The 26314-nt window shown below is 44.4% G+C and overlaps 4 protein-coding genes and 1 pseudogene across 5 annotated transcripts; 2 read left to right on the forward strand and 3 right to left on the reverse strand.

Annotated features, from left to right (window-relative positions):
• Positions 1–306: 306 nt before the first annotated feature.
• LOC133889755 (COP9 signalosome complex subunit 8-like) lies at positions 307–3516 on the reverse strand. Its single transcript, XM_062330219.1, has 5 exons — positions 3321–3516; positions 3138–3214; positions 2840–3021; positions 1908–2015; positions 307–752 (listed from the first exon to the last, which is right to left on the reverse strand). The coding sequence occupies exons 1-5, from the start codon at positions 3402–3404 to the stop codon at positions 613–615; spliced, it is 591 nt and encodes a 196-aa protein (XP_062186203.1). The 5' UTR covers positions 3405–3516; the 3' UTR covers positions 307–612.
• A 1762-nt stretch (positions 3517–5278) lies between these two features.
• Positions 5279–8802, reverse strand: LOC133888796 (uncharacterized). The gene is made up of 8 exons (XM_062329160.1): positions 8433–8802; positions 7547–7627; positions 7365–7453; positions 7199–7273; positions 6686–6747; positions 6541–6600; positions 6222–6425; positions 5279–5657 (listed from the first exon to the last, which is right to left on the reverse strand). The coding sequence occupies exons 1-8, from the start codon at positions 8553–8555 to the stop codon at positions 5575–5577; spliced, it is 777 nt and encodes a 258-aa protein (XP_062185144.1). The 5' UTR covers positions 8556–8802; the 3' UTR covers positions 5279–5574.
• Positions 8803–11680: 2878 nt separating this feature from the next.
• LOC133889237 (ethylene-responsive transcription factor ERF110-like) lies at positions 11681–12783 on the reverse strand. The gene has a single exon (XM_062329731.1). It carries the CDS (start codon positions 12510–12512, stop codon positions 11778–11780), a length of 735 nt encoding a protein of 244 aa, XP_062185715.1. The 5' UTR covers positions 12513–12783; the 3' UTR covers positions 11681–11777.
• Positions 12784–15775: 2992 nt separating this feature from the next.
• On the forward strand, positions 15776–16592 carry LOC133889468 (receptor like protein 29-like; annotated as a pseudogene).
• Positions 16593–17151: 559 nt separating this feature from the next.
• LOC133888881 (histone-lysine N-methyltransferase ASHH1) lies at positions 17152–21707 on the forward strand. Of its 2 annotated transcripts, XM_062329259.1 has the most exons (11): positions 17153–17517; positions 17650–17695; positions 17808–17872; positions 18015–18171; positions 18875–18961; positions 19054–19138; positions 19222–19315; positions 19447–19645; positions 20012–20046; positions 20565–21123; positions 21220–21707. In XM_062329259.1, the coding sequence occupies exons 2-11, from the start codon at positions 17693–17695 to the stop codon at positions 21481–21483; spliced, it is 1548 nt and encodes a 515-aa protein (XP_062185243.1). In that variant the 5' UTR covers positions 17153–17517; positions 17650–17692; the 3' UTR covers positions 21484–21707. The 2 variants fall into 2 exon arrangements, with proteins under 2 accessions (XP_062185244.1, XP_062185243.1); XM_062329260.1 differs by lacking the exon at positions 18875–18961 and having other exon boundaries at positions 17152–17517.
• The last annotated feature ends 4607 nt before the right edge of the window (positions 21708–26314 follow it).

Below are 26314 nucleotides of genomic sequence, written 5' to 3' on the forward strand. Positions count from 1 at the left end.
CATTCAAAGAGATGGCCGTCGGCGAGCTCGTCTTGGCCCTTGGTGAACCTTGTTAAGGGGAGGGCGATTGAGCCTGGAATGGTGAGAACGACGAGGAGTCGATGATGCTTTATTCTCGTTTCAGTATTGGATTTGTCACTTGTTTTCCCCTTATTAATGCGAAAAACAATAGACTTGTTAAACAGTATTTATGCATGTCCCCAAAAAAATCATATGTTGGACCGTAGGCATAAGTGACTGCTAGCATTTTGGTGCAAAGAAGACTTTCCTAGAAAAATCAAATTGCTTCAGTGAGCTCCAGAGAAATGAGAAGCACCACGAGTGACCTTCTATTCCACTAGAATCATTCCAACTTGCATCCAAACAAGAGCAAAGCACGACACATTTCAGTGCGCCACTGTCAGGAAGAGACACATATAAACAAGCAACAGGTACATAAATGGGCTAGGACACTACCCAGAAATCACTTGCTGATGAATATTCAGTACAGAGGAACTCTCCTTTCCGGCCAAAAGACAACCTAATCATTCAGGTATAGCTAAATATCGTCTCAGAGATAGGTATCTTAAGATTTGACTAGAAAAGCATGGGGCACGCGAGCAATAGAGGTCATCAGTGCTCCAGGTGGAAAACACATTCAGTTAAACGCTGCAGCTTGCTTGCATCGAGCTTCTGGTTGGTCTGACCCTTTGGTTTTCTGACAGTAAGCATCTTGGTTGCCGCATCCAAACTCCAACCATTTTGAACAACATCTGCATTAGCGATAAAGGCAATTATTGTCATCAAATTCTGAAGTAGGAAAAGACCAACTGAATAGCATTAGCAGAATTTGCATAACTAGCAGCACTACTATTACAGAGGCCCTCCCCCGCATAGTGGTTCGAAGATGCTTCCGCATTTAAAAAATGTTTTCCCAACACAAGAACAGTAATTTCTATTGGCAAACGCAGCAAACTGCAAACCAAAAAAGGTAGCACCCACTAGTCCCTCTGACTTTATGCTCCATGGCAGACTGCCAGTCAACAGTAAACTGAAACAGATGACAGGGAAGGCAAGTGGATACTGGTATACCTCATTGCCGATAATAAATCATACAATCCAAAATTTCTATCGTTATAAAATCAAAGAAAGTTAGAGCTAGTGTACAATACTATTATCATCCCAACTAAGAATGTGGGCCACAAAATTTAGTCTGTGAACACAGAAAAAATAGCAGCACTTCATACCATGCAAATTCAAAACAAACTAAGGTAGGACAATATGGATTTAGTGTCACAAACGGAAGCTTTCTACTTTGTGGTAAAATCCATTTAGAATGACCAAAATGCATCAGCTGGCCCAAAGAAGACAAATAACTAACCGATAACAAGTAATAGATCACTAGGTTGACATGAGAAAATGTTTTTAGAGATACCATCAGAAACCTAATGAAGCATATCAAATCACAACAAATGTAAAACACACTACAAAGCTGTCCATATCAGAAAACATGCAGAATACACATGATTTATGCATAAACAGTATAAAGATCAATAGGTATAGGAAGACTAATTCTGTTATCTATTATATTTAAAGGACTTCTCAGAAAATTATCGGATATATAACAATCCCGTTACATCAGCAAATATTTATGACTAGAAAGTATGAACTCTTCAATAGTTCAGATAAGCATCAATAATTTAGCTTCCCAACTTAAGGAAAACACATTTCTAGTCCAACGATCTAATCTAAGCTAAGTAGAAAAGCAGTGCCAAGTGAGAAGGTACTCAGTATATCCCAACTAGCAACATTAGGATAATTCCTAGTTTTGCACACTGGAACTTAGTAAAAAGGCAATCAATCATATTCCAATTCCCAAGTCAACATAAAGGAACTTGATAGCCAGCTGGGTGGATCGAAAAACATACAGTTTGTAGCATCTTCTTCACTCATCCCCATGAAATGAGACACATCAGCAATGCTGATTGTCGAATATGCAGAAGTCAACAGCTGGAATATCCTCTTTCTGTAGCTTTCTGCATCATAAAAAACAAAGATCAAATACCTACCATAACTAATTACGCAATCATAAAGAAATGGTAAGTGTGTAAGTGCTGAACAATTTCCTCCTTATCAGGCAAGCAAAACGAAAGCATTCACCATGTTAACAGCCTGGAAATCATTTTCTTCTGGCATATGTCAGTGGAAGAACATCATAAAATAGTTTAACCTCTTTATTTGTACCACAATTTTTGCCTTGATGTTGTATTAAGTGCTTTTCTTGGCATTTTAATAGCCACATTTGCCAACTCTGGATATAATAGCATTATATTCAAAAGCTTCTCTCGAGTAAACAATAGCTATGCATTACTGCATAGTATGTGTCACAATGCATCATCTCTGCAGCTTCATCTATGCTGTCGCTTTAGAAGCAAATGGGTATAAAGTTGCAATATTCAGCATCAAACCACAGTCATCATGGGGAACATGATTGAAATCACTAGGCACTACAACGAAAATGATTAAGACCAGCTGGCTGTGTTGCCTTGGAGATATTTGGTAGACAAATTTAACAACCAGGGTATCACACCACAAAGTTCCCCTACAAACTTCTCCATCCTCATTCATTGAGGATGTCTAATTCTCAGTGTAGCCTTAAAAATTTACAGGTAGATTTCCCTACCATTAATAAACAAGGACCACATATTCATCAGTCTCTCCCCAACCCACGCCACAAAAAAAAAATCGATAAAGAAAGCTTTATTAACTCTTATACACCACAAAATTATCACAATTCTATGGAAGTGCAAGAAAATCATGTGCCATTCTAAAGATTAAAGAGTAAACACAAGTGCAATACCTAGGAAGGCGGTGATGAAGTCAGCAAGGTCAGGGCCCCACTCAAACCCCTGCGCAGCCGTGTAGACACCAGCATAGTCACGGTTCCAGAGGCACTGGCCGATCCTCCAGATAGCGGCGAGCTCCGGCCGCGCGTCCTTCACCTCCTGCGGCAAAGACTTCCAGAGGAACCTCGCACTGTTCCTGCTCACGGCGCAGCCACACCACACAGCATCGTCATTCACGAAACCCTAGCCCCAAAAAACCCCAGAAAAGATAGGGGCAAAGAAAAACAAGGGGACAGTGGATCGCATGCATACAGGTCGTTGAGGTAGAGGTGGGCGAGCAGGTGGACGGCGTAGGGCCAGTCGTCGGTGGCGGCGCCCCGGGACGCGGCCTGCGAGTCGCATCGGGAATTGCGTGAGGAGGCGGGCGGTCAGGGAGGGAGGCGCCCCTTCGATTGCCCTAATGCGAGAGGATGCCAGGAGGGGGGTGGCGGGTACCTGGAGGAAGTGGTCGTCGCAGAGGGGGGCGAGGTCGGAGTAGGACTTGTCGAAGAGCGCGGCGCGCACGGCGGAGATATCCATCGGCGGCGGCGGCGGAAGAGGAGATCCCAGCGGCGCAGCAGGGGAGCGAGAGGGTTTTGGCCTTTGGGATTGTGGAATACTGGGATTCGAGTGGACGCAAAAGATAATTTCTCCCGAATTTTAGATGAAAAAAATTGGAAAAAGAAAAAACACATAAGCCTCGTATTTACCTCTTATATGGCCTGTACGGCCCAACCTGTATAGGTGGGCTTAAAAAAGCCCATCTTCTGAATCTCAGATTCTCAGTGCCGGGGCATAGAATAGATCTCTAGACCATTTTCCTCTAAGAAAAATATATTCCTCTGGTCATAAATACAATGGCTAAATATATGTGTTGCAATAAAAATATAAATATTAGATACGATAATATTAAACACAAACTCAAGGTATGAAGATGTTAATATGGTATGAGAGCGTCGCACAAACTCAAGATATGGAGATATGAATGTCGCACAGGAGCATCGCTAAACGAATATGTCGGGAGCAATAACGTAGTTTAATTTCAGATGGGATCCGAAAAAGTAGAAAAAATTATCCACTAATTCTTCTCCTAATTTATTTATTTATTTTTATTAGTAAAATGAGTCTCATATTCATCGCCAGTAACGAGGTAGGGAGACTGTAGGACGAGAATGGATGATCATAGGTAAATTATTCGAATTTTAAGGTTTTATTATATAGGATGAGTATGAGAAGAGGTGACGTAGAAATCAACTCGTGTTTTATACAGTGAGACATGTTCTTTTGGATAATACATGATTTTTAATGTATAGATTTAACCACTATTTTTTATTAAAATATATTTATAAAATCCATTGAATTTATGATATTATAAAAATATTTTTCAAGATAAATCTACACATCTAATTTTAAAGTTTACAAACTAAAGATTTTTAAAACTATTGTTAGTCAAAGTTTTAAAAATTTAATCAAATATTTTTCTAAACGATATGTATTTATGATTATATGGAGTATGTGGAATATTTATTTGGTTTATGCTTCGGTTGCCATTGCCATAGTATTTTTAAGTACTCCCTCCTATTACGAATATTTTCTTTTGTACACTGAAACAGTCCTTAAAGCACATCTTTGGAGATCAATTCTATTGCCATTCTATTGTGATATGTATATAAAACCCAATACATTTTTAACATTGTGCAACTATTTTTCAAGGTAAATCTACACAAATGATTTTGTTTTATGTTTGTAATCTAGATATTTGAAAATATCCTGTTGACATTTTGCAATGAGTTTTTAAAGAATGGTTCATGGTCGAAGTTGTGTCCATATTTGTGACCATAGGTAGTACTTTTTTTTCTGCTACTTCATATTGCAGTGGGTTGTAATCATCTTTTTTTCGAGATATCGAATACTCTTCCTAAAATAAACAAAGACTCACATAGTGACACGATAATCGCAAGCTACCTTAACTAGATTGGAGCTTCCACTCAGGAAAGAAAAATGGTTTCTAGCGTGTGCTGGATATCGCCAGAATTTGGTACGAAATTTGGTGACTTAGATGCAAAACAAAACAATCGACACCAAAAATCTCACAAACCACAAATTTCACGGAGAATTCAAACCAAAAATCTCACAAACCACAAATTTCACAGAGAATTCAAACCAGTAAAGAAGCAGGAAAAACAAGAGCTGAGAAAATTCCTTGTAATCCCATACGACCCGTTTAGGGCACGGGAAAATTTTCCCAATCCCTGCCGGGAACTGAGCCGTAAAATTCTTGTCCCATATGACATAAGCCCTTCGTATAGCCGCTATGTGAAGCAAATAAGCAAACGCCAGATGCTGAACATGACGCAAGTAGATGTAAGTTAACACAGAAAATACAAGACGATGGCATCCAACTCGGAGGGCAATTCAACAATTACGTTTCCACATTCACGATTTCCAACCTCATAATGGAATCTTCTGAACAGGATTTGATGATGACACACTGAGGCTACAATGCACAATTTGAACGGTATCATGTTTCACAAAAGAAAATGGAAGAATAACCTAGCTACAAAATCATAACTAGCCTCATCCCCCACACTGAAGTCACTATGTCAACTTTAAACATAATAAACCTAAGCAGATAAAGTTATAGCGGAAGACAACATTAATCTTGCAATAATGAATGTTATAGCATTCCGTCATTGGTAAGCCAGCCAATCTACTCCTGTGGAGGAGGTCCACGGCCTCGGCCTCCACGTCCGCGACCACGCCCTCGGCCCTGACCCCTGCCCCTGCCACCTTCTGCAGTTAACAAAAGATTGAGAGATAGTTAGAGGAGAAAAACAATTCTGGAGATTACGAAGGTACTCCGATTTGAATAGCTCAAAGAGGAAAAATAGCATAGCTTTAGTTGCTGAACAAACCATCTTGAGATAGAAGCTGGACAATGCAAAGAATAATGGAAAAGGATTCATTGAAATAACATCACTTTCTAGTTTCTAAATGAATCCAAAGCAGAATAATGGCAGAAGTTGTACAATGAAAGGTTTATAAATATATTTTGTTTGGGGTTGCCACCAGTAGCAAATTACTGGTTTTGCACATCTCATGTACAATTAGCCATAAGAGCATGTACAAATAACCTAAAGAGCATATCATAGATGAAGCAAAACCAAGAATCTACCAAACACACAAAATACCATTTTCAATCACAAATTAATTATATGTGGAACTAACAGCAATAATAATCCATATTTGATCACACAAGTGCAATTAGCAAGAGATATAGAAAGTATAGTCGAACTAAACTAACAACATAGGACAGATTAGAATGCTACACCCAAATCAAATTTAAACAGAACTAACCATATCCTTGCGCAGGCGGTGCATTAAACTCCGCATCATCATATCCACCAGCTTCTTCCATTGCATAACCATCACCGCCATAACCCCTTCCAGGCCCAAAGGATCCACGCCTTCCACGTCCTCTCCCTCTGCCACGGTATCCACGTGGAGCCTCCTCTGGGTATCCATTCTCATCATCATAATCTACACCTCCATTGCTGAACCCTGCCACACAATTATCCCAATGCAATGTGGATAACAGAGATCAACACAGGGACCAACCATAATTTGCAGAGACGTTAACTTTACAGTCATCAAGCGGAAATAGGCAGATATTTACCTCTTCCCCTGCCCCTTCCTCGGCGACCACGTCCCCTTCCACGCCCACTTGGTACTGCTTCTGCAGAAATTTCCAAGGAAAAAATGTTGCGCTTTATAAACAAAAGTGAGGGAAATGTAAGTTTGCTAATTAACAACAAGCATACCTGCATCCTGATCAAAGTCAGTTACTGGCCTGACCTGATCAGCTGGTATCGGTGGCTGGTAACTGCAAAATACAAAAGTAATTTTCGTGTCACATATGTTTCACAAGAGATAAACAGCATGAGAATCTGTACAGAAGAAGTTCATAGCAAGGTACTAGCAGAAACTACTACAATGGTCAAAGTAGGGGCGGGGTAATGTTTGCAGTAAAATTGCCTATGTAAATCTGAGATTACAAGTTATTAGCATGTATAAGTGTACACACTGTCTACTAGCAGTCATACATTTGTAACTGAGAAAGCCTAGAAAAAAATTTGAGACAAAAAGTATGTGATACAATGAATCCTATCATAAACAACTTACTCTCTATATAAAAAAAAGAGCTATTCATGGTAATAATTCAATCTTGCTACAATGGAGGATACAGTTGAACATAAAAGAAATCATATGAAACTACAACTCTCCATTAAATTTTGAACAGACACGAAAAAGGGGGAAAGCGCAGTTCTACTAACCCAGGAGACGATGTATCCAGCTCTTTCTTTGACAACTTGATGGTAATTAAGGACACATGACGGGTGGTCTCAAGACTGTCATGAACACACAAAGGAATCATGTCAAAAACAAACCATCCCTTCCAAAACAGAAGGGATTATAAGGAAAATACTGAATGCTCCCTACGTGACAAGGCCTTCTTCTAATGGCTCCCAGGTGTCAGTTATATCAAGTGATTCAATAGAGGTATTCTGATGGAGACCAGCAATCCTTCTCTGCTCAGGGATAGCATAAATAAGTCAATATAACTGACATAATTATGCAGTGTATCTGGTATTATGAAACAATTTTACTAGTTGTAATTCCACCTTAAGAAGCTCCACAATGACAACGGTCTTGTTGATCGCCCTTCCCATAGCTTTGATAACGATTTCATCTGTTGCATTGTCCTATAACAGATTGGGAATGAGAAACCAAAACAGTTACTAATTTACTATATAATTCAGGAAAAACAACAATAGATGTTCTACGTAATTCAAAACATGTGCATATTCCTCAGACGACAGTTCTAAAAATTTAAGAAGTCAACGTGCATAAGCCAAGGGGCAAGATGTTTTGTTTCATGAGCCCAGCCTCGGCACATCCTCATAATGCTATCTCAACGTCCATAAGGAACAGTAATAAATAATCCTACTGCCATGAATCCTTGCTCGATAGTACCCATCTCAAACAGCCATAAGAAACACTGGTGATTAAATACATGACAAAAACTCATCTTATGGTAGTACGTTAATCCACTAAACCCAAACTGAGTAGCTTAATTAAGTAGTGGATACCTAAAAGATGCATCTGCAAACAGGGACCCCACATACCCACCATCGACAACGGTGAAGCGAAGCATCGCAAGGGCAAACAACCCCTGCCTACACAGTCCAAAATAACAAAACAAAAGGTGCTCCGCAACCAACGCCTACAGATAGTTGCTAGTAGTAGCCTCTTAACGGGGCGCGTAACCGCAATCGAGCCCTAGAACAGTACAACATCCGAATTCGAAACCCCAACCACAAGAACGCCATGGCTACACCTCCCGGTTCGCGTCGCACGGCTCGCACACCGCAACGTGCCGAACCCGCACTAAACCCTAGCCAAAATCAGGTGGGAAAAAAGGCGCGATTTGTTTTTCTTCCTCCACCTAGCATAGACCGAACGGGGCAACGAAGAAGAGAACAGCAGAGCAGACTCGAGCGGGCGAACCTGGAGCAGGGCGAGCGCGTAGGTGATGTAGTTGCGTGGCCGCCCCTGCGCGGTGATGCGGATCTCGTTGGCGCCGATGGGGGACTCCTCCCGCGGCTTCTCCACCCTCTGGTACCGATCCATCGCCGCCCCCTTCGAACGCCGCTGTTGCTAATCCCTCCTCCTCCTACTACTCGCCGCGAATCCTCTCCTCGAATCTCCCTCGCGTGCTCGACGGTTGGCTTGGGAGTCGCGGCGTTGAACTCGTGGTGGTTTCGAGGCAGAGGCGTGGCCGTGGTAATCTAGGCAAGGAAGGGGGGGAGGGAGGCGGAGGCGGAGGACGGGGTGGATAGGGTTTCCTTGCTGGGTCGGTCCGAGCGGATCCGACAGGGACACCCGGCTTGGGAGTCCGGGCCCGGCACGCCCGGTCCGTTGGTTGGCCGGTCGGCTTTGGACACGTTTGGTTCGTTGGGTGGGGGTACTCTGCGCGCCTGGCACGCGTCGCTGCGTGCTGGGGCGTGTGGAATCCGAGGCGGAGTGGAGAGCCGATCTGGGCCGTCGGTTCGGGATCGGATGGTGGGCAAGGGAGTTGTACTTGCCTCGTCATGACTAAGGGTCTGTTTCGTTCTCTCATTTAAATTTTTCGTGAACAGTGATTCTTTAAGTAAGTAGCTTTATGACTGAAATTTATTTTCTAGTGATTTTCTATGGAACTGTTTTTTTCATTAGCTTCTAAGTTAATTTCAAAGAATTTTTTATAGACTCTACTCAGAGAATAAAAATTAAAAATTATTATTTGACAAAGCTCCTTCTAACTAAAATCGAAAAACTACTTAAAAACTCTGCTAAACTAACAATAAGCAAGCATCCTAGAGTTCGCGAACCGTGAAGGTTACACGGCCGTTTCTTCGCCTGTCAGACGGTGGGACACGTATCGTAGAGACCGAAACTGACATAGCGTAACACGGATTAGGATTACAGAGCTCGCAGAGCCTGTCTGTAATGCTCCAACCGTGGCTCAATTCACTGTTACAAATCCAGATCCTATTTGGGACGCACAATCCACTCGGATTAGCAGAAACTTTATGCAACCAAACAAAGCCATAAGCTGGATCTAAATATTGTTGATGCATAAACCAAAACAAAGGTCAGGCGTCGATCCAAATTTGGCGAGAGGAGAGATCATGTCGAATGATCATGCTCCTTGTGTACCCTTCATGGGACGAAAGGTTTTGGTGCGCGCGATCGATGAACGGCTTAAAAACACAGCGGTTCACGCATGCCTGCTGTCGTTTTAATTAGTCCCGTACCGGGGAGCAAAGCAGCCGCGGCTAAACTCAAATCGGGAGCCGAGCGCACGCAGGACGTGCCGGCATGACGGCGCAAGCAGAGCGCGAGGTCCTATCTTGTGTGCTGCTGGCATGTTGTGCGGCAAGCGCACCTAGCGAACCAAACATGAGAATTGAACAAGCCACAGGATCTGACCTGTTAGACGCATGACACATGCGCCAGGCTAATTCGCTATTTTTTTTTTTGAGCTTTTCTTGAAAAAACGATTTTATATGGTTTTTCCTTTAAAAAGATTTTATATGTTTTTTTTACACCAACATGAGCAGAGTAGAGCACTAGCATCTCACAAGCCATATAAGGTCACACCAAGCCTGGTCCTGACATTTCGGTGGTCCGAGGTAAGATTAAAAATAAGGCCTTATTATTAAATATAAATCGTTCAAATCTAATTTTTTCAGTTTGCTTTTGAACCAATATATACAGTATACATATACATATGGAGCCTTTAGATTTTGAGGACTCAGGGCGGTTGCACCGCTCGCCCCCCCCCCCCCCTCTGGACCGGTCCTAGGTCACATCCAACCGTTTTTCTTTGGAGATGAAAATCTCGTTGTGGGGATTTTTATTCTTTTCAGCGTTTCAACGGTTTTCCTTTACAATTCCCGTCACGAAAGAATTTTCGAGATTATTTACTTCAGGACGGGATTTTCTCTATTTTCACTTTGTGATTTTCCTTAAAGCGAAGCAGTCAGACATAAAAAAAATAAAAGAATAGGAACGAAGAAGAAAATAAAAAAATAAAATAAAAAAATAAAATAAAGAAAATATAGTTAGAGATAATCTAAGATCCACGATCGGTTGACCACAGGAACACAGAACCTTTGCAGCGCGCCTTCAGTTGTTAATCATTTTTCTCCTCTCAGCAGGTGCAGTACTTAGCGAGGACACGTGGAGATTAACGCCATTGGGCCGGATACAGAATGGGCCTCCATGAGGAAAAAAACATGTTAAGATTACAAACGGCGACACGCAAGTATGTTTTTATCAGATATCTACTACACAAGTTCATTGATATCAAGTACCAGCAGCAAATACACACAATTCCCTATAACCAAGGAGCAGCCGCCCATTTCTTCCGGTCCTTCACCAAGTGCCAACAATCTATGTACCTAGCCATTTTTGCCCTATATTACACAACAATCTTGTGTAGAGTATCGAATTCGTGCTCCAATTCTTTATCGAGGAAACTTGGCTCGTTCTAGCTGGCTCCTTTCTTCGCCATCTGTTTAGCTGTGTGTCAAGGAGCTAAGAATATATTGCACAACGGAAACCCATCTTATCCTTCCACATGGCTACCTCTAAGATATTAAGAAGACAATAAAAACAAGAGTACACATGAGAAAATATATCTTTGATAAGGCACCCAGAAGATATAGTACTCGTAATAGAGACAATCCTTAAAGTGTATTTATTTTACAAGAATCTATCTATTCCTGATTAGAAATATAATAGACATTTGCTGTAAAAATACTCCTTTAGGTCTTGATTTTTTCGTAACATTGGCTCCTTTCTTTGCCATCTGTGTAGTCGTGTGTAAAGGAGCTAAGAATATAGTGTACAACGGAAACCTATCTTCTCCTTCCACATAGCTACCCCTAAGATATTAATAAGACAATAAACCAAAAGTAAATATGAGAAAAAATATCTTAGATTTTATGAAGAAAATTGAAAATTTGAACACGTGATAGGAAGGAGCACCGCTTATACCACAGTGCATAGATCATGCGTGTGTCCCTTTTTTTCACACACGCAGAAGATATATTACTCGTAATAGAGACAATCCTCACAGTGCATTTACTTTACAAGAATTTATTTATTCCTGATTAGAAATATAATAATACATGAAAGATATTTTCTTTCTGTCATAAGATATTAAATTAATAACAAACCCCTATTGTAGAACGGTTTGCAACCCCTGAATGAACTACCGAATAATCTAGCAAAAATAGTACAAATCGCCTAGACTACTGATTTTTGGTTTGTATACTTGAACAAATAAAATACAAAAATCCTCAGCTAATCTCCATACGTGCTATTACTGCTCTGCTTCCCGCCATCACCACGACGAAACAGAGGAGCGGAGGCGGTGCCGGCAGGCGAAGCTCCGGAGCTCGACGGCGGCGGCGACGTCCCGATGGTCCGTGAGCCCAGAAAGCGCCCGTTCCCGTCGCCGCTGAGGAACCCGTCCATGATGGCACTCGTCTCCGCCCCTTGCAGGATCCTGGAGTACTCCAGGTAGTCCATGACGTCGCCGGCGGCCCGCGACTCCAGCAGGGCGGCCGGCGCCGCCGCGCTCGCCGCGGGGGCGGCTTCGGCCGCCTCGGCGTCCCTGGATCGGCGCGCGGCGCCGTCCTCGGGGAAGTTGAGCTTGGCGCGGCTGCCGCGGAAGCGGAGAGCGGCGGCGTCGTAGGCGCGCGCGGCGTCCTCGGCGGTGGCGAACGTGCCGAGCCACACCCGCACCGCCTTCTGCGGGTCCCGGATCTCCGCTGCCCACTTCCCCCACGGCCGCCGCCTCACGCCCCGGTACCTCCGCGCCGGCGCCGGCGCCGGCGCCGGCCCCTGGCCGGCCACCTCATCAAGCTGCTGCTTCTGCTGCTGGGCGGCAGCGTCCGCGCGCCACGGCATGACCAGCGCCGGCGCCGGGCGCGGCGCCCCGCGTCCGCTGGCGATGACGTGCGTGAGCGCGGACACGATGGCCGCCGTCTCCGCCGCGAGCGTGTGCTCCGAGCACACCGTCGACGTCGGCGGCATTGCTCTCTCCCACAACCTCACTGCCGCGCGCGCGCACAGCAACGCTCGCCGGCGCAGCGCGACGATTCCTACTTACACACCCTTTCCTTATTCTCTCAGAAAAAAGCAGAGACACGAATCCCCAGCCCTTGCACGCACACCAACAGGATTAACGCAACCAAAACAGAGCATGGCGCAGAAGCGAACTTGGATTAAACCTGCAACCAGCAGGCACGGCACGAACGACGAGGCATGCAGCGTCCTCTTCTTGAAGCTACCACTGCCAAAGGAGAACATCACAAGCCGACCTGGGCAGACGCTGCTTGGCGACTAAGGATGCGATGATCTGTACGCGTCAGAAGCAGACGAAGGCAAGATATCATATGTTTCTTAGTCGGCGACAGAGCATAGGATCATCTCTCGAGGAAGCGAAGCACTCGACGTCTCGACTTCGCTTAGCAGCGAAAAAAAAAATCGCTGTTTGTTTAGATTTTTTAATTTACGGGAAGAGGAGATGTTCTCTTGGTCTTCATTTTTTTATTATTTCGGAATTCTCATTTTCTCACAGCAAGAGGCTGACCACTGCTGACGTTGGAGTGCATACGTAAGCTTTCTTTCCCCTGTCCTTCTGAGAACCGTCGACAAGTGGGTGACGACGTGGCAGAGGAGCCAGATTTTTCACTCTTTTTCCGGGATGGGAAGGAGTTGGGGAAGTAAAAATTCTGTCTTATAAAAAATTCTCTTTATCATGATATATATCTATTTTTTATCTTTTCTCTTTAATCTAACTATTAAATCATAAGATGGATAATATAGATATGATCTTACAAGGATTTTTTTTGACAGTACCCTATAGAATTTGCTTCTAGAAGTTGGAGGAACACGTGATGAGTAACGGGTGGTCCGCCTATGGAGAGCTTCACAGATAATTAGTGCGGAATAGATAAGCACTCCCAATGCTTAGGCATTAAATATACTTCAAGTAGATAAACTCTGATGTGATAAATAATTAAAAGAGGACAGAGAATAAGCTAGCATCTTATGAAAGAAATAAATTAGGCTCAAAATTCAAGAGACAAGAAATAAATAAATATGCATCGGAGAGATAGTGTCATCGGTATATATTCTCATAATTATTTATTGGTTATAGAAATCTCTTTAGGTACAAGTTATAGACATAATGTATTGTGAGATTATTTTTTATTATATGTTTATTGTATTTTCTCTTCTTAAAAAATAGTTATAGGCATCAAGCACTGAGAGTGACCTAATAATCGCATTATTTAGATGGTAATCGTGTGATGATCATGGATTGCGCGCGTGACGTATCTGTTTTGTTTGGATTTTTCTTCTTCTGTTTTTTTAGAGAGAAATACCTTTTTCTGTTCTTCTGTGATCGGAGGCCAGTGGTGCGTGTGTAGGTACGTGCGATATGATGCGTTAATCTCTACGTACTGGTCATGAGTTGCTCCAATAACTTGTTAAGAAATTGCTAAAATTTCACTAAGAAGAATGGCACTAAAAGGATATCATAGTTCCACTCCAGGTTCCGATCAATAGAATGCCATCCTCTGTTGTTTCCTCTTTTCCTTTGTTTTTTCGAGCTTTTTTGTCTGCCGTTTTCTTTGCTGCACATTTGTCTTTTTTTTTATCCATAGCGAACTTGTCGCGACATCTCAAATCTTCTGGTCACCACCGTGCACCCCTACCCTCCTTTCTTCTTTTCCAATTCCAATTCGACGTGAGCTCTGATCTTCAGCGGAATTGATCTTAGCATAGCTCAACGCCTCGATGTTTGCATCCGCCGTAGAAACTCCGTGGATGCAACCTTATGTTGGTTCCATGAAGCTTGGGGAGGCCTTGCTGTCTAGCCTGAGCGAGCTTCACCTCAAACTAAATAGGCAGCTAGTGTTGAGCCGACGAAATAGTCCGGGTGACGTACGGAAGATTCTGATTTATTTCGGATTTTTTCAGTTTCTCTGGCGTGACGTTACAGAAGAGATTACGACGTGCTCGTCGTCTACGAGATTCTTGTTGGACCCTGGTGATCTTTGGATGGACGCTTTCTTCAAGCTGTGTGTAGTTGTAGGGCTAGTATGTGCGTGCGTTAGGTGTGTGTGGAGTGGGTGCGTGTGTGGAGTGAGTACGCGCGTTCATGTTCAGATACTACAGCTGTATTCAGTGGTGGAGAGTCAAAAAAAAGTAGCTAGTACCAAATAAATAAGAGTCTCCTCGGTTTTGTTAGATATGTTCTTCAAATGATTAAAAAATTGCCCACACCTTGCATGCATGTTTCTAAACCTTGTCAAACAAAGTACTACATCTGTTCTTTTTTATTTTTTTTATGACATTGACACGATCTTTAATACACATGTTTAACATTACTTTTTATAATTATTTATTAGTGAAATTTGTTAAATATATAATCATATGAAAGTATTTTTTATGATGAATCCACTCATATTATTTGTATGTGTCGAATCCTAACTATTTTATGTGTATTAATAGTCAAATTTTCTAAAACAATATTTATTTGAAAAAGAGGTAGTATAACAGTGAGATTGGCAGAGTACATCACACATCCTAGTGCTCTGGCTGTGCTATTTAGCGGCCAAATAAGGCAAGTCCCGGTCCCTCCTGTTTATTCTTTTTTTACCTTTTTTCTAATAAAAATTGTGTTCCAATCAAAAAAATTCAAAGAAAAGTTAGGGTTACATACCTACCCGATGCACATGGCCCTAGCCCACATGTGGCAGAGCTAGAGCCAGGTGCGACCTCTGTGGGGGAGGAAGAAAGGAGATTGGCACCCTCGTTGGTTGCCGACACTGCTCTGTGAACTCAAGGAAGGAGGGAGGGAGGGCACATGCTAACAAATCTAGATTCTCACCATGATTTTTTAAGAAAGCGAGGGGAGGAAATAATAGGAGGAGAAACGATGAAAACATGGTTTAGGGCCCATGGGAGGGTGTTGGCAAGAGAGGTGGCCAGTTGTGCACGGTCGAGTGAATAAGCGCAGATGCTTAGAATAGAAATTTTGTAGTGCTCCCTACCCTCTTACCCATGGGTCATGATCCTCTGATTTCAGCCACCATGACTTCAGTTTCATCTCAATCATGCGTGGGATCCAACAGAGGAAATGGGCTCAGTGCTATTCTTATGTTTGGTTCGTGCTTCCTCTCTCTCCTCCCGTCAATCTCCTTACGAGTCACGAACCCCCTCGTTTTTTGCTACAAGGCTTCACTACGAGACTCCCCAAATTTCACAGAGACAGACCTCACGCACGCATGAACACCATGGTGCCAGCCTCTATTGCCCTGCTCTTGTCCTTGCTCCTACTCCTGCTCCCCATGGACACAGTGGCAGCGACGACCATGGACCTAATCGAGAGGGAGATGTTGTTCTGTGTCATGAAGGCTGTGTCCTCAAACCGGAACTAGCGCGTCATGACCGGGGCTTGAGTGCAAGCCAATCGTCCCTAGTGCGAGTGCAAACTCAAGCGCCAGCAATGTGGCCACGGCGGCATGCATGCACTTCACATGGCTGGACTTTAGAGTGGTCAACGCGACGTGCAAGGATGTGACCACCTTCCCTATCGAGGTGTTCTCCCTACCCCACCTCCAGTCTCTCTTCTTCCTCGATTGCTTCACGAACCCGCCCACCACCACGACTCTCACCTTGTCAATGCCCCGTCATCCTCTAGGCTTTCGGTCTACAACAGCTCAACATTAGGGCAAACCCATCGCTGTCTGGGACAATGTAGTCGGAGCTGGCCAGCCTTCGATCTCTCCAGGTGTTCACCATCCCCCAGAGCGGCCTGGTCCCTGGCGAGATCCCACGGGGCATCAGCGGGCTCATGTCACTAGTGTGCCTTAACCTCAACTACAACTCGGCACTGGGCCAGTGCTGAGCCAGATTGGTGAATTGAAGAGCTTGGTCGGTCTGGGGCCTAAGCTACAACTTATTGTCCGGTCGCATCTCAAGTCGGATTGATGAGCTACAACAGCTGCAGAAGCTGGACCTGGACTCGAACAACGTCACCAGCGGCATCCCGAACACACCATCACCAACCTGACTTCTCTCACCTTCCTGGCATATCTATGATACGAAACATCGCGGTCACGAAGAAGACGAGGGGAAAGAGGGATTTTCCTCCATTGAATCCTACTCATAGCTATGATGAAATTGAAGCCACGGTGACTTCAATTTAGCTGAAGTTAGAGGATCTTAATCTCTTATCTAACCCCGAGGAGGATCAACTCCTCCCTAACTATGACAAAGATATCATGTATTCAAATAACTATGAAAACCATATAATTTGCCAATAGCGAGATTATCTCAGGCTGCAACAGGATCCTTGTCATTGTCAACATGCAACCAACAATTGGATATGAAGATGACAATCAATCTAGCCTTGATAATCGTTGCCGCAACGTCTCGGTAAGGAGATATCTGAAGTGAACAACTTTAAAATAACAAATGGAACGAGAAAGTTAACACTTTTAAATGACTTTTAAATGGTACAATTACTTAGTGTGATGTGATTTATTTTTCTCATTAAAACTCAAGCGAGAATTTTTGCGAGAGCCACCAAACCGAATAATTCTTTTGCAAAACCATTTGATATTCCCCTGAAATTTCAGCAAACCGAATAAATCTTTTGAAGTTGAACCCGTGTTGCTCTGACTCTCTCGCCGTCTCGCGGAGCAACTGAACTCCGTTCCTTCCCCATCTCGCTCTCGCCGCCGTCCCCCACTCGCTCTCGCCGCCGACCCATCTCGCCTTTGCGGTCGTCCCCGTCCCGCCATTAGCCCAGCCCAGCCCGTCCCCATTCCCCCTCGCCGCCGTCGCGCTCCTTACGCTCGCCGTCTCGCCGTGCCGCCCCGCGTTACCTCCCTCCGGATCCTTATTCTCTTCCTTCCGGCCGCCAGCCCGCCACCACCACCCTTCTCCACACCCAGGCCCCGGCGCCAGCCTTTTCTAGAGCTGAGCGCGACCTCCTCCGCTGCTGTTGATCCGGACGTCCTCGGTATGCCGTTATCTCACTTCTTCCCGATTCCTGAACCCACGGTTCCCTTCAGTTTGTCTAAGATTCAACATTCCACCACTGCGGCATGCTAATTGCACCCCCCAATTGATCAATTTCTGTTTTTTCTTTCAGATCGCTGTCTTGCCGGTCCACTGTCCAATAACTAGCGTCGCTAATGGTATTTAGAATCCATTTCTTGATATCTTCTCAACGAGCGTGTCCGGAAGCAATGCCTTTTTTTGTGATCTTGTGATATACATACTGAACTCATCGAATTATTTGGCTTTTAGGAGGAAGAACACATAGAGCCGCCGTCGTACATCCACATCGAGAGCAATGATTTCTCCTATAGAAGGTGAGCAGCTCTACGATATGTTATTTCTTTCCAATTGGCCCACGGCGGTTTTATCTTTGATGAGACTGGTAGTGGTAGGCATCCGGTCATGTCGTTTTAGATTGTTACGCAAATCTTGTACTTTGTGTCTTGCTGTTTGTAGGCACAAGCGGCAGAAAGAGGAGGATATAGCTGTGTGTGAGTGCCAGTATGATATCTTGGACCCGGAGAGTCCGTGTGGGGAGCGGTGCTTGAATGTCCATACTAACACGGAGTGCACACCTGGCTATTGCCGCTGTGGTGTGTACTGCAAAAACCAGGTTGGATTTTGTTGTCTTGGTATTAGTGTTATCGTTGCGAATTTGTTTGATACTGTTCTGAATTATGATCTGTATTATTTGATGTTTGAATCCTTTTATCTAGGCTACTGCGATGGAAAAACATGTGGTGTCTATGAACGGTTTTTTGCTTTCTTGCTTTTGCTGATCTGGTCCTTAGTTAGCAGCATAGTTGCTAATTTGGGGAGCCCTAATATATAGTCTGATGATTTGTAGGATAATATAGGAAGAACTCAAATATTGTGACTTGATTTTGAACTTTTGTGATATGAGAGTTAACCTTTGAGTTCGTTGACTTCACATGTCACATTACTGACTTATGGATTCAATATTTTTGACTTTTGAGATGCCCAAAAAGCCCAATTTTGGGGATCAAATTCTAATTTCAGAAGTCCTGGCCCAGTTCTACAGATTCAAAATCCAAATAGGGTGCTAAATTGCAATGCTGGGACAGTAATTCGTTTCTGTACCTATGTGCTGCATCCACTATTGATTCATGCATGTATTATTTTTTATAACATGGTGCAGTGATGAATTTTTTCTAGTAATTGTGTTAATGTTTTGTATGAGTTGACATAATTTGTTTCCTAAAAGCAACCTTATTCTAGAATGTTCTGTATGCTATTCCTTATTTTACAGTTTAGTGATAGTTGTGTTGATACTTCGTCAATCTTTGTGTTGGAAGCGGTTCCAAAAATGTCAATATGCTAGGACAAGGCTGGTAAAGACTGAAGGGCGTGGATGGGGTCTTTTGGCTGATGAGAATATTATGGTGACTGAATTATAATCGATTTTTATTTTTCTTATATCTTCCTATATACTCAAGTAAATATGCTTAAATAAGTGGCTTAATGACAATTTCAGGCTGGTCAATTTGTTATCGAATACTGTGGAGAAGTGATATCATGGAAGGAAGCCAAACGGAGATCTCAAGCTTATGAAACCCAGGGTCTGCAGATACTATCCTTCTTTCAATGTTTGAATTGCGGTACCTTTTGGTTAGCTATAACATTTGTCTGCTATTACTGCTAGGTTTAAAGGACACCTATATCATTTACCTCAACGCTGATGAGTCTATTGATGCAACAAGGAAAGGGAGTCTTGCCAGATTCATCAACCATTCATGGTAAGTTAAGTATCAAACGCACAAGATATTTGTTTTACTCTTATTTCTTGTGTGTGTGATTTGATCATTGAATTTTCCTGTCATTGACATTAAAGTGATTAGATCTAATAGTTTCTTATTGAAGCATACAGCCAGCCAAATTGTGAGACAATAAAATGGAATGTCCTTGGGGAAGTAAGAGTTGGAATATTTGCAAAGCAAGACATTCCTTATGGAACAGAATTATCCTATGACTACAACTTTGAGTGGTTTGGTGGTGCGATGGTGCGGTGCCTTTGTGGAGCTGCCAGCTGTTCTGGGTTTCTTGGGGCTAAATCACGTGGTTTCCAGGTGGGTGAACAAATTATGCTGTCTATATATCTTCAGAACCAAAGAGAAGCACACATTTCATGCTTGACACTTGGATTTGACAGAAGGAGACATTGCTATCCGCTTTCTGACTTTCCGATTGAAGTATCGGGCATATTCTCTAGCTGATATTATTGAAGATTGCAATGATTGTTGCCCTTTTGTTTGCCGCATTTGCACATGTGCTGGCATAATGCATTGAGTCTTTGTGCAATTGTGCTATCTATTATTGGTTGGAAGATTGACATTCTGCACTATGGTCTGGTCATTGTTGCATTTCTTTGTAACTTGATATTTTAAATGTGCAATACTCACCTAATGTATGCTTTGTTGATTGGCATGTTGCAGGAGGCCACATACCTGTGGGAAGATGATGATGACAGGTTGGCTGCGTTTGTTTGTCTTTATGTTAGCCTCTGTAGAATATAATAGTTGACGCAGCTGTTGTTTTGAAAATTTGTTTGACATGGCCTGATGAGAAGCTTTAATTTCCCCCACCCAGTCAATTTCTAAACTTAGGTTTACTTGAATAATCTCTGAAAGAAGTTTTATGTGCTTGTCTCTGATAGTTAATAATTTTATTTAGCAATACCATGTTTTTGGTTGGTTAAGATAAATAGGAAGAAAGGCAGAAAACTTATTGAATGACCTTTGCAGAAACTCACACCTGTAAACAATATTAATTCTATTGCATATCTTGATTTGTCATCACAGAGAAAAGATACTATTTGTGAAGACTATGCATAGCTCCGGTGTCCAAATCTACTTATCCTGACTAGTGAATCTTTATCACGTGATGTGCTGAAATGTTGATGGATGCAATGATTTTTTTTCTTGAGGGATGGATGCATTGATTTTGAGTACCAATTAAGCAGCAACTACTTCCCATCTTAATTGGCAGGTTTTCTGTTGAGAATATCCCTCTATATGATTCTGCTGATGACGAACGTACAAGCATTAGTAAGGACATCCTCTTAGCAAACAATTGCCCAATTACCCAATATGGCAACAACAACACGGTCCATAGTACTGAGACTCCTGTGACTGCAAGCACGAATGAATTTGCACCAATGGTTGTTGAACAATTGATTGCAAGCTCAAATGAATTAGCCCCGATGACTGTTGAACCATTGACTGCAAGCTCAAATGAATTCACACCAATGACTATTGAACCATTGAATGCCATTCCAATGGGAGCTGATTTTGTCGAGAATGGATCAGTTGAATATAGTGCAGAAGACGCTCGGGATGCTCCTCAAAATTCAGTGCAGAAAGTTGCAAATAACCAGAACCAAACTGAGTCTCAAAACAACAACCATTCAGAGTTGGTCCCTGTGAGATCCTCACCCAAACTTCCTGGTAGAAAAGCTAAACGTGGCCCTCGCAAGCAACTGAATATTACAGATATTTGTGACCGGTTAGCATCATCTGTGGCGCGTGAAGAAATTTTGTATTGTGAGGTAAAGATCCATGGTTAACTTCCTTCTCTTGAAAAAGTATAGTGGTAAATGTGAACTTTAAGATGCTTATGACCTTCGATCAACCAAAATTTTCAGGAAGTGAAGAACCAGGCTGCTTCTGAAATCGATGCCTTGTATGACGAGATAAGGCCGGCGATTGAAGAGCACGAGAGGGATAGCCAAGATAGCGTTTCCACAAGTCTTGCAGAGCAGTGGATCGAGGCCAGCTGCTGCAAGTACAAAGCTGATTTTGATCTGTATGCTGCGATAATCAAGAACCTTGCCTCCACACCTCTAAGATCGAAAGATGTGACCCCGAGCGAACAGAATGGATTGAAGTACTTGGAAAACGGTCCATGATTCAGCTAAAAGTGTGACTATGCGACCGCATCCTGACATAGTTGAGGTTTTATTTGTTTGATATTTATTTAGATAGAGAAACGATGTAAGGCTACAAAGTTATATTGTTCGAATCATACACCTTCTATCTCATTTATCGGTAATGCTGAAAGTCATTGCCAATCTTCTGTTGTATTTCAGTTTGACTTCCATCGATTTTGGTTTGACCAAATGTCTGCATATTCTTATCTGGTTGTGCTCCTTCTGCCCAAGCTTTTGGCAGGATCTTTTATCGACGGGAAACTGAAATGCACTTTGTAAACATTTCTGCATTGCAGCCTAGAATCATCGCTGTCCAATGCACATGACGACGAACAATTATGAGGAACGACATGTCTTCAGATCAGTTGCGAATAACTAGGTCGATCTGCTGGGGTGTGCACTCATATGACAGAGCAATCGAGCACTGAATAAGCAAAAGAATCTCTTCGCCTAGGTGAGTCGCAACGCATGCAACCATGTCATGCACCTAGGTGGTGAGTTCGAAATATAGACCAACGGCAGGAGTGGATTCATCGTAGAAACATTGGAATTCTGTAGTCATGATCAACTTTTCTAATTCTATTAGGGATTTTTTTTTATCTGTACTACTTAAAAAATACATATTAGTTTTTGTACCCACATGTATCATGCCTCGATGTCTTGCCCTGCCCTACATTCTACCCTCGCTCCTGGCCTACGCAAGCCTCCTATAATTACCCACCACTGTCATTACGCGTACCCTCAAAATATTATTTTTCTTTTCTCCTACCTCTCCTATTCTCCTGCGCCCGACTCTTCTGTTCTTCTACGTCTGACTCCCCGCGACACCCGACTCGTCCCCACCGTCGCCACCAGATCCCTTGCGGATCCTCCCCACAGCCCTCGATATCGCCCCCGCCGCCGCCCAGAGCCCACTCCTTGGTGCCACCACCCCGCTGCCCCCGACCCCGCCGCCGCTGCCGCCGCCCAAAACCCCGGTGCCCCCTCCTCGCGGCCAACACCGGTGCGCCCCTAGATCTGCGTCATCTAATGCCCGTTGAGCTAAACAGACGGTTTGGTATGCTTCACGAAGAAGGGAGCCACCTACTGTGTGGTGTGCCGACAGGGATGTGCCATCGAGGTGGTGGTTGCGCATGGAGGTGCTTCACCGATGGTGAAGACGCGCATGTCGAGCGTTAGTCGTGCGCGGCGACACGCACTAGTGCGGTCTCACCCGGCGCAGGGGCTTGAGTGCAGACTACAACCATCAAGCGCGACGCATGTCGGAGGATGAACTCCTCAAGCGGGGATCCGGAGGGACCTCCTTTGAGATTCGGCCGGGGGATGATTCTGAATCTACCTCATACGTGAATTAAATGGGAGTATATGGGAGATGCAGGCGGGACGGATGATCGGATGCTAGAGGAAATAAATGCTCAGGGGATTTTAAACAGGTTCGGGCCGCACGGAGCGTAATACCCTACTCCTGTGTGTATGTTATAAATGCTCTGGGAATACCTCTCTGAGGATCTCTTGTGTTACAAGAGATTTCTGTCTAAGTCTAGAGCTTCGTGTATCCTGTCTTCGTTAGCTTGTCTGCGTCTGTTGAGCTTCGTGAACTCGTCTCCGTCTTCTAAAACTTGTCAAGCATGTTCTTCTCCGGGGTGCCCACCCCTTCTTATATCCCGTCAGGGCGGCCTGGCGTGCCCATAAAGGAGGGTGCGAGTCCCAAGGCGCCATAAATGGAAAGCAACCAACATGGGCTGTAGCTTGACGTTACGGGGTTTTGAAAATGCGTTCCTGACCGGTCCTGTCGTCATCATCCCACTTTTTAGCGGGTGCAGCAGGGAGGGTCCACCGAGCAGCTATCGAGCAACCCCGCGTACCCGCTCGGTCAGAGCAAGCCTGACACAGCAGGGCGGCAGGCGATATGCCTTGAGCCCAGCGACGATATCTCCAAACCGCACCGGATGACGCGCGATGGGACCCGTCGTATTAAATGCCCCCACGCCTCCCTGACGGGAGTTGGCAGGGACTGACAACAGGCGTGGGGGGAGTGGTTGGAAGTGTCAGGCTGCGCTCTCGCTTAAATGCAGCATCGGGCCTTTCACCAACTGACACCTCACCGCTGAGCCCTTGTGGGGTCCACCGGTAAGGGGCTTCTCAAGTCCTCGGGGACTACTGTTCATAGCCCCGAGCGCCCTCTCCCGGATATGTCTCTTCTCGGTCCTCGGGGAACTCGGGTACTCGGGGACCACTGTTTATGGCCCCGAACACCCTCTCCCGGAATTGTGCCTTCTCGGGTCCTCGGGGACCACTGTTCATGGCCCCGAGAGCCCTCTCCCGGAATTGTGCCTTCTTGGGTCCTCGGGAAACTTGGATACTCGGGAACCACTGTCCATGGCCCCGAGCGCCCTCTCTCAGAACTGTATCTTCTCGGACCTCGTGGAGATAATCCCTGAGGGAAAGCGCCACGTGGTATTCTGCTGTCCTGGCCTCGGGACTCGGGGACCCCTGGTTCCCATGTCACCGACAATGCCCAAAATGGAGAGAGGCCAGACACACATGGCAGAGAAAATCAAAACTCGCACGATTGAGGAGAGGTGTAGAGGTGGCTGGCGGCGTAGGTCATGCACGCGTGGCTCTACGGTGGTGACCTTGCGGGCGAGCGCAGTTCGGTTTCCCTGGGTCGATTTGGAGAGTGGCCATGGTTTGCAAGCTCCGGTGAGAATGATGAAAATTGCTTTGGCCATGAGAGACGGGAGAAAGGTGCTGGCAGTTGCCCTTGTTTTGAGAAGATAAAAAGGAAAGAAGGAAGGACATGTGGTGTCGATTTTTCTACTAGCGTGATAGGGAGCTGAACGGTGTAAAGGGTGCTCTGCAGCAAGTGGGTGTTGCAATGGAAAAGATAAGGGATAACAGCAAGTGGCATGTATGTGTGGGAGAGAGAAGAAAAGTGCATGTGGGCTACCGACTAACCCAATTGATGGTTGTTTGCACAGGCTCCCGTTACAAGCTCTCAATTGACGATGATGGCTGGTACCCATGAATTGGGGTGATTGTTTGCGCAAGCTACCAATTGACGATGATGGCTGGTTTTAGAGGGGTCAACAATGTTATCGTGTGCAAATTTTTGGCTCCCGTTATAACGCACGGACATTCAACTAATTCACAATAAAATCATCATCTCCAAACTATAAGTAACATCATTTGGTCTATGATCACCTCTGGACATTTCATTGAAAATTCTAATCAATAAAGTGGTGCTTCCTAGCCTCCCACCCTCTCCTGCTACCTATCTAATAAAAAATTGGAAAGAAATTCTATCTCCTCTGACCCCCTCTCACCTAATAAAAACCAGAAAAAAACCAATTACATCACCCCCAAACTCATCCAACTGTATCCGCCGCAACCACAGCTCTTCGCAGTCACCCCCACCTCTTCACTGCTGCCATTAGATTCGATTGTCGCCCCCACCTCTTCACTGCCGCTCTTTTCCTATCCGGCGAGCCATCCTCCAACTCCTACTGGTGCACACGAAGCGTGGTTTTTGGCTACAGCTTGAAACCATACACTGACTCCTGGACGCGCACACCTAGTGCAGGGACTTGGGTCGTGCCATGCCGGCATAGCCTGACCCCATCGTGTCTCGTGCCATGCTTATTATGCACGATTGGCCTATCGTGTCGTGTCGTGTCGTGCCGGCACAAGTCAACTCCAGGACAGCCCAAGCATGGCCCTCGGCATACCGTGCCATCGTCGTGTCGTGCCGGTCTAGGCACGACCCTACTCCATGTTGCCTGACAATGCTTATATATTATCTTTTATCATCTCATACTTATGTCTCTCATGCTCACACATGCTACATGTTGCTTGATAATACTTACATATTTATCTCTTACCATCTCACACTTGTATCTCTCATGCTCACGCATATCTCTTAATGTCTCATGCTTTGTATCAAAGAGATTAGAAGATACCCACGAGAAAATGGTCATACAGATTGTGTCATGCCGGCACGTGCATAACCCAAACCATCGTGCCATGCCGGTACGCCCACCGTGATAAGGTCCTAGGCACGGCACAGCCCTCATGTTCATGTCGTGCTGGCCCAACCCAAAATATTTTGTGTTGTGTCGTGCTTTGGGTCGTGAGCGGCTCAAGAATGGTATGGTCCAAGTCCCAGCTCTACATGCACCTAGCCAACCTCCCTCTGGCGCGGCCTCCCACATGTGCTGCTCCATGCGCGTTCTAGCGGATTGGAGCGGGCACCCAATCCGGGCGTGGATCGTCTTCTTCTTCCATCGGTAAATAACCATACCTTGCTTGGGGGTGGATTCCCTTATACCCAATCAAGTTTGAACCTTTCGATCTCCATTCAGTTGGTTGTGGAATTATGTGGTGCATGGTACCCTAGGAGTCCAATCCATCCATTCATATCTTGATTAGGTTGCTCTGCCTCTTCTTGAGCGCGCAAGGTTGATCGATCTCAGTTGATGCCACATTGTTGGTGTCCATTTGAGGTGTTGGTACAATTTGTCTTCCAATTTTTTTGGGTTTTAGCTTAGAGTCAGCCCCTGATTGCATCTCGTGGTTCTCTCGTTGGTGGTGCATTCGCTCACCTTGGTTTTGTGCCTAGCTCACGCCCTCTCTGCCCTTATATTTGGTTGGTATCAGTTGCTATTATCTTGAGAAAATTTAGGTTATTACAATGTTATTGTGCTACTACAGATTTTTGACTACATTCAAGAGGTGCCGCATTTAGTGGGGCACCAAGAAAATATTGGGGAACGGGTAGGCTACACTAGCACAAATCAAAATTTCTCTACCA

Source organism: Phragmites australis, chromosome 13 (genome assembly GCF_958298935.1).
Source record: "Phragmites australis chromosome 13, lpPhrAust1.1, whole genome shotgun sequence".
NCBI lineage: Eukaryota > Viridiplantae > Streptophyta > Magnoliopsida > Poales > Poaceae > Phragmites > Phragmites australis.

Coding starts and splice junctions, on each gene's coding strand:
- LOC133889755 (XM_062330219.1), bottom strand. CDS start 3,404: ATGGATATCTCCGCCGTGCGCGCCGCGCTCTTCGACAAGTCCTACTCC. Junction 3,215..3,320: donor GCGACGACCACTTCCTCCAG/GTACCCGCCACC, acceptor TGCGACTCGCAG/GCCGCGTCCCGGGGCGCCGC. Junction 753..1,907: donor TGAAGAAGATGCTACAAACT/GTATGTTTTTCG, acceptor TCGCTAATGCAG/ATGTTGTTCAAAATGGTTGG.
- LOC133888796 (XM_062329160.1), bottom strand. CDS start 8,555: ATGGATCGGTACCAGAGGGTGGAGAAGCCGCGGGAGGAGTCCCCCATC. Junction 7,274..7,364: donor TTAGAAGAAGGCCTTGTCAC/GTAGGGAGCATT, acceptor TGTTCATGACAG/TCTTGAGACCACCCGTCATG. Junction 5,658..6,221: donor ACCGCCTGCGCAAGGATATG/GTTAGTTCTGTT, acceptor TGTTAACTGCAG/AAGGTGGCAGGGGCAGGGGT.
- LOC133888881 (XM_062329259.1), top strand. Junction 19,646..20,011: donor CTAAATCACGTGGTTTCCAG/GTGGGTGAACAA, acceptor GGCATGTTGCAG/GAGGCCACATACCTGTGGGA. Junction 21,124..21,219: donor AAGAAATTTTGTATTGTGAG/GTAAAGATCCAT, acceptor CAAAATTTTCAG/GAAGTGAAGAACCAGGCTGC.
- LOC133889237 (XM_062329731.1), bottom strand. CDS start 12,512: ATGCCGCCGACGTCGACGGTGTGCTCGGAGCACACGCTCGCGGCGGAG.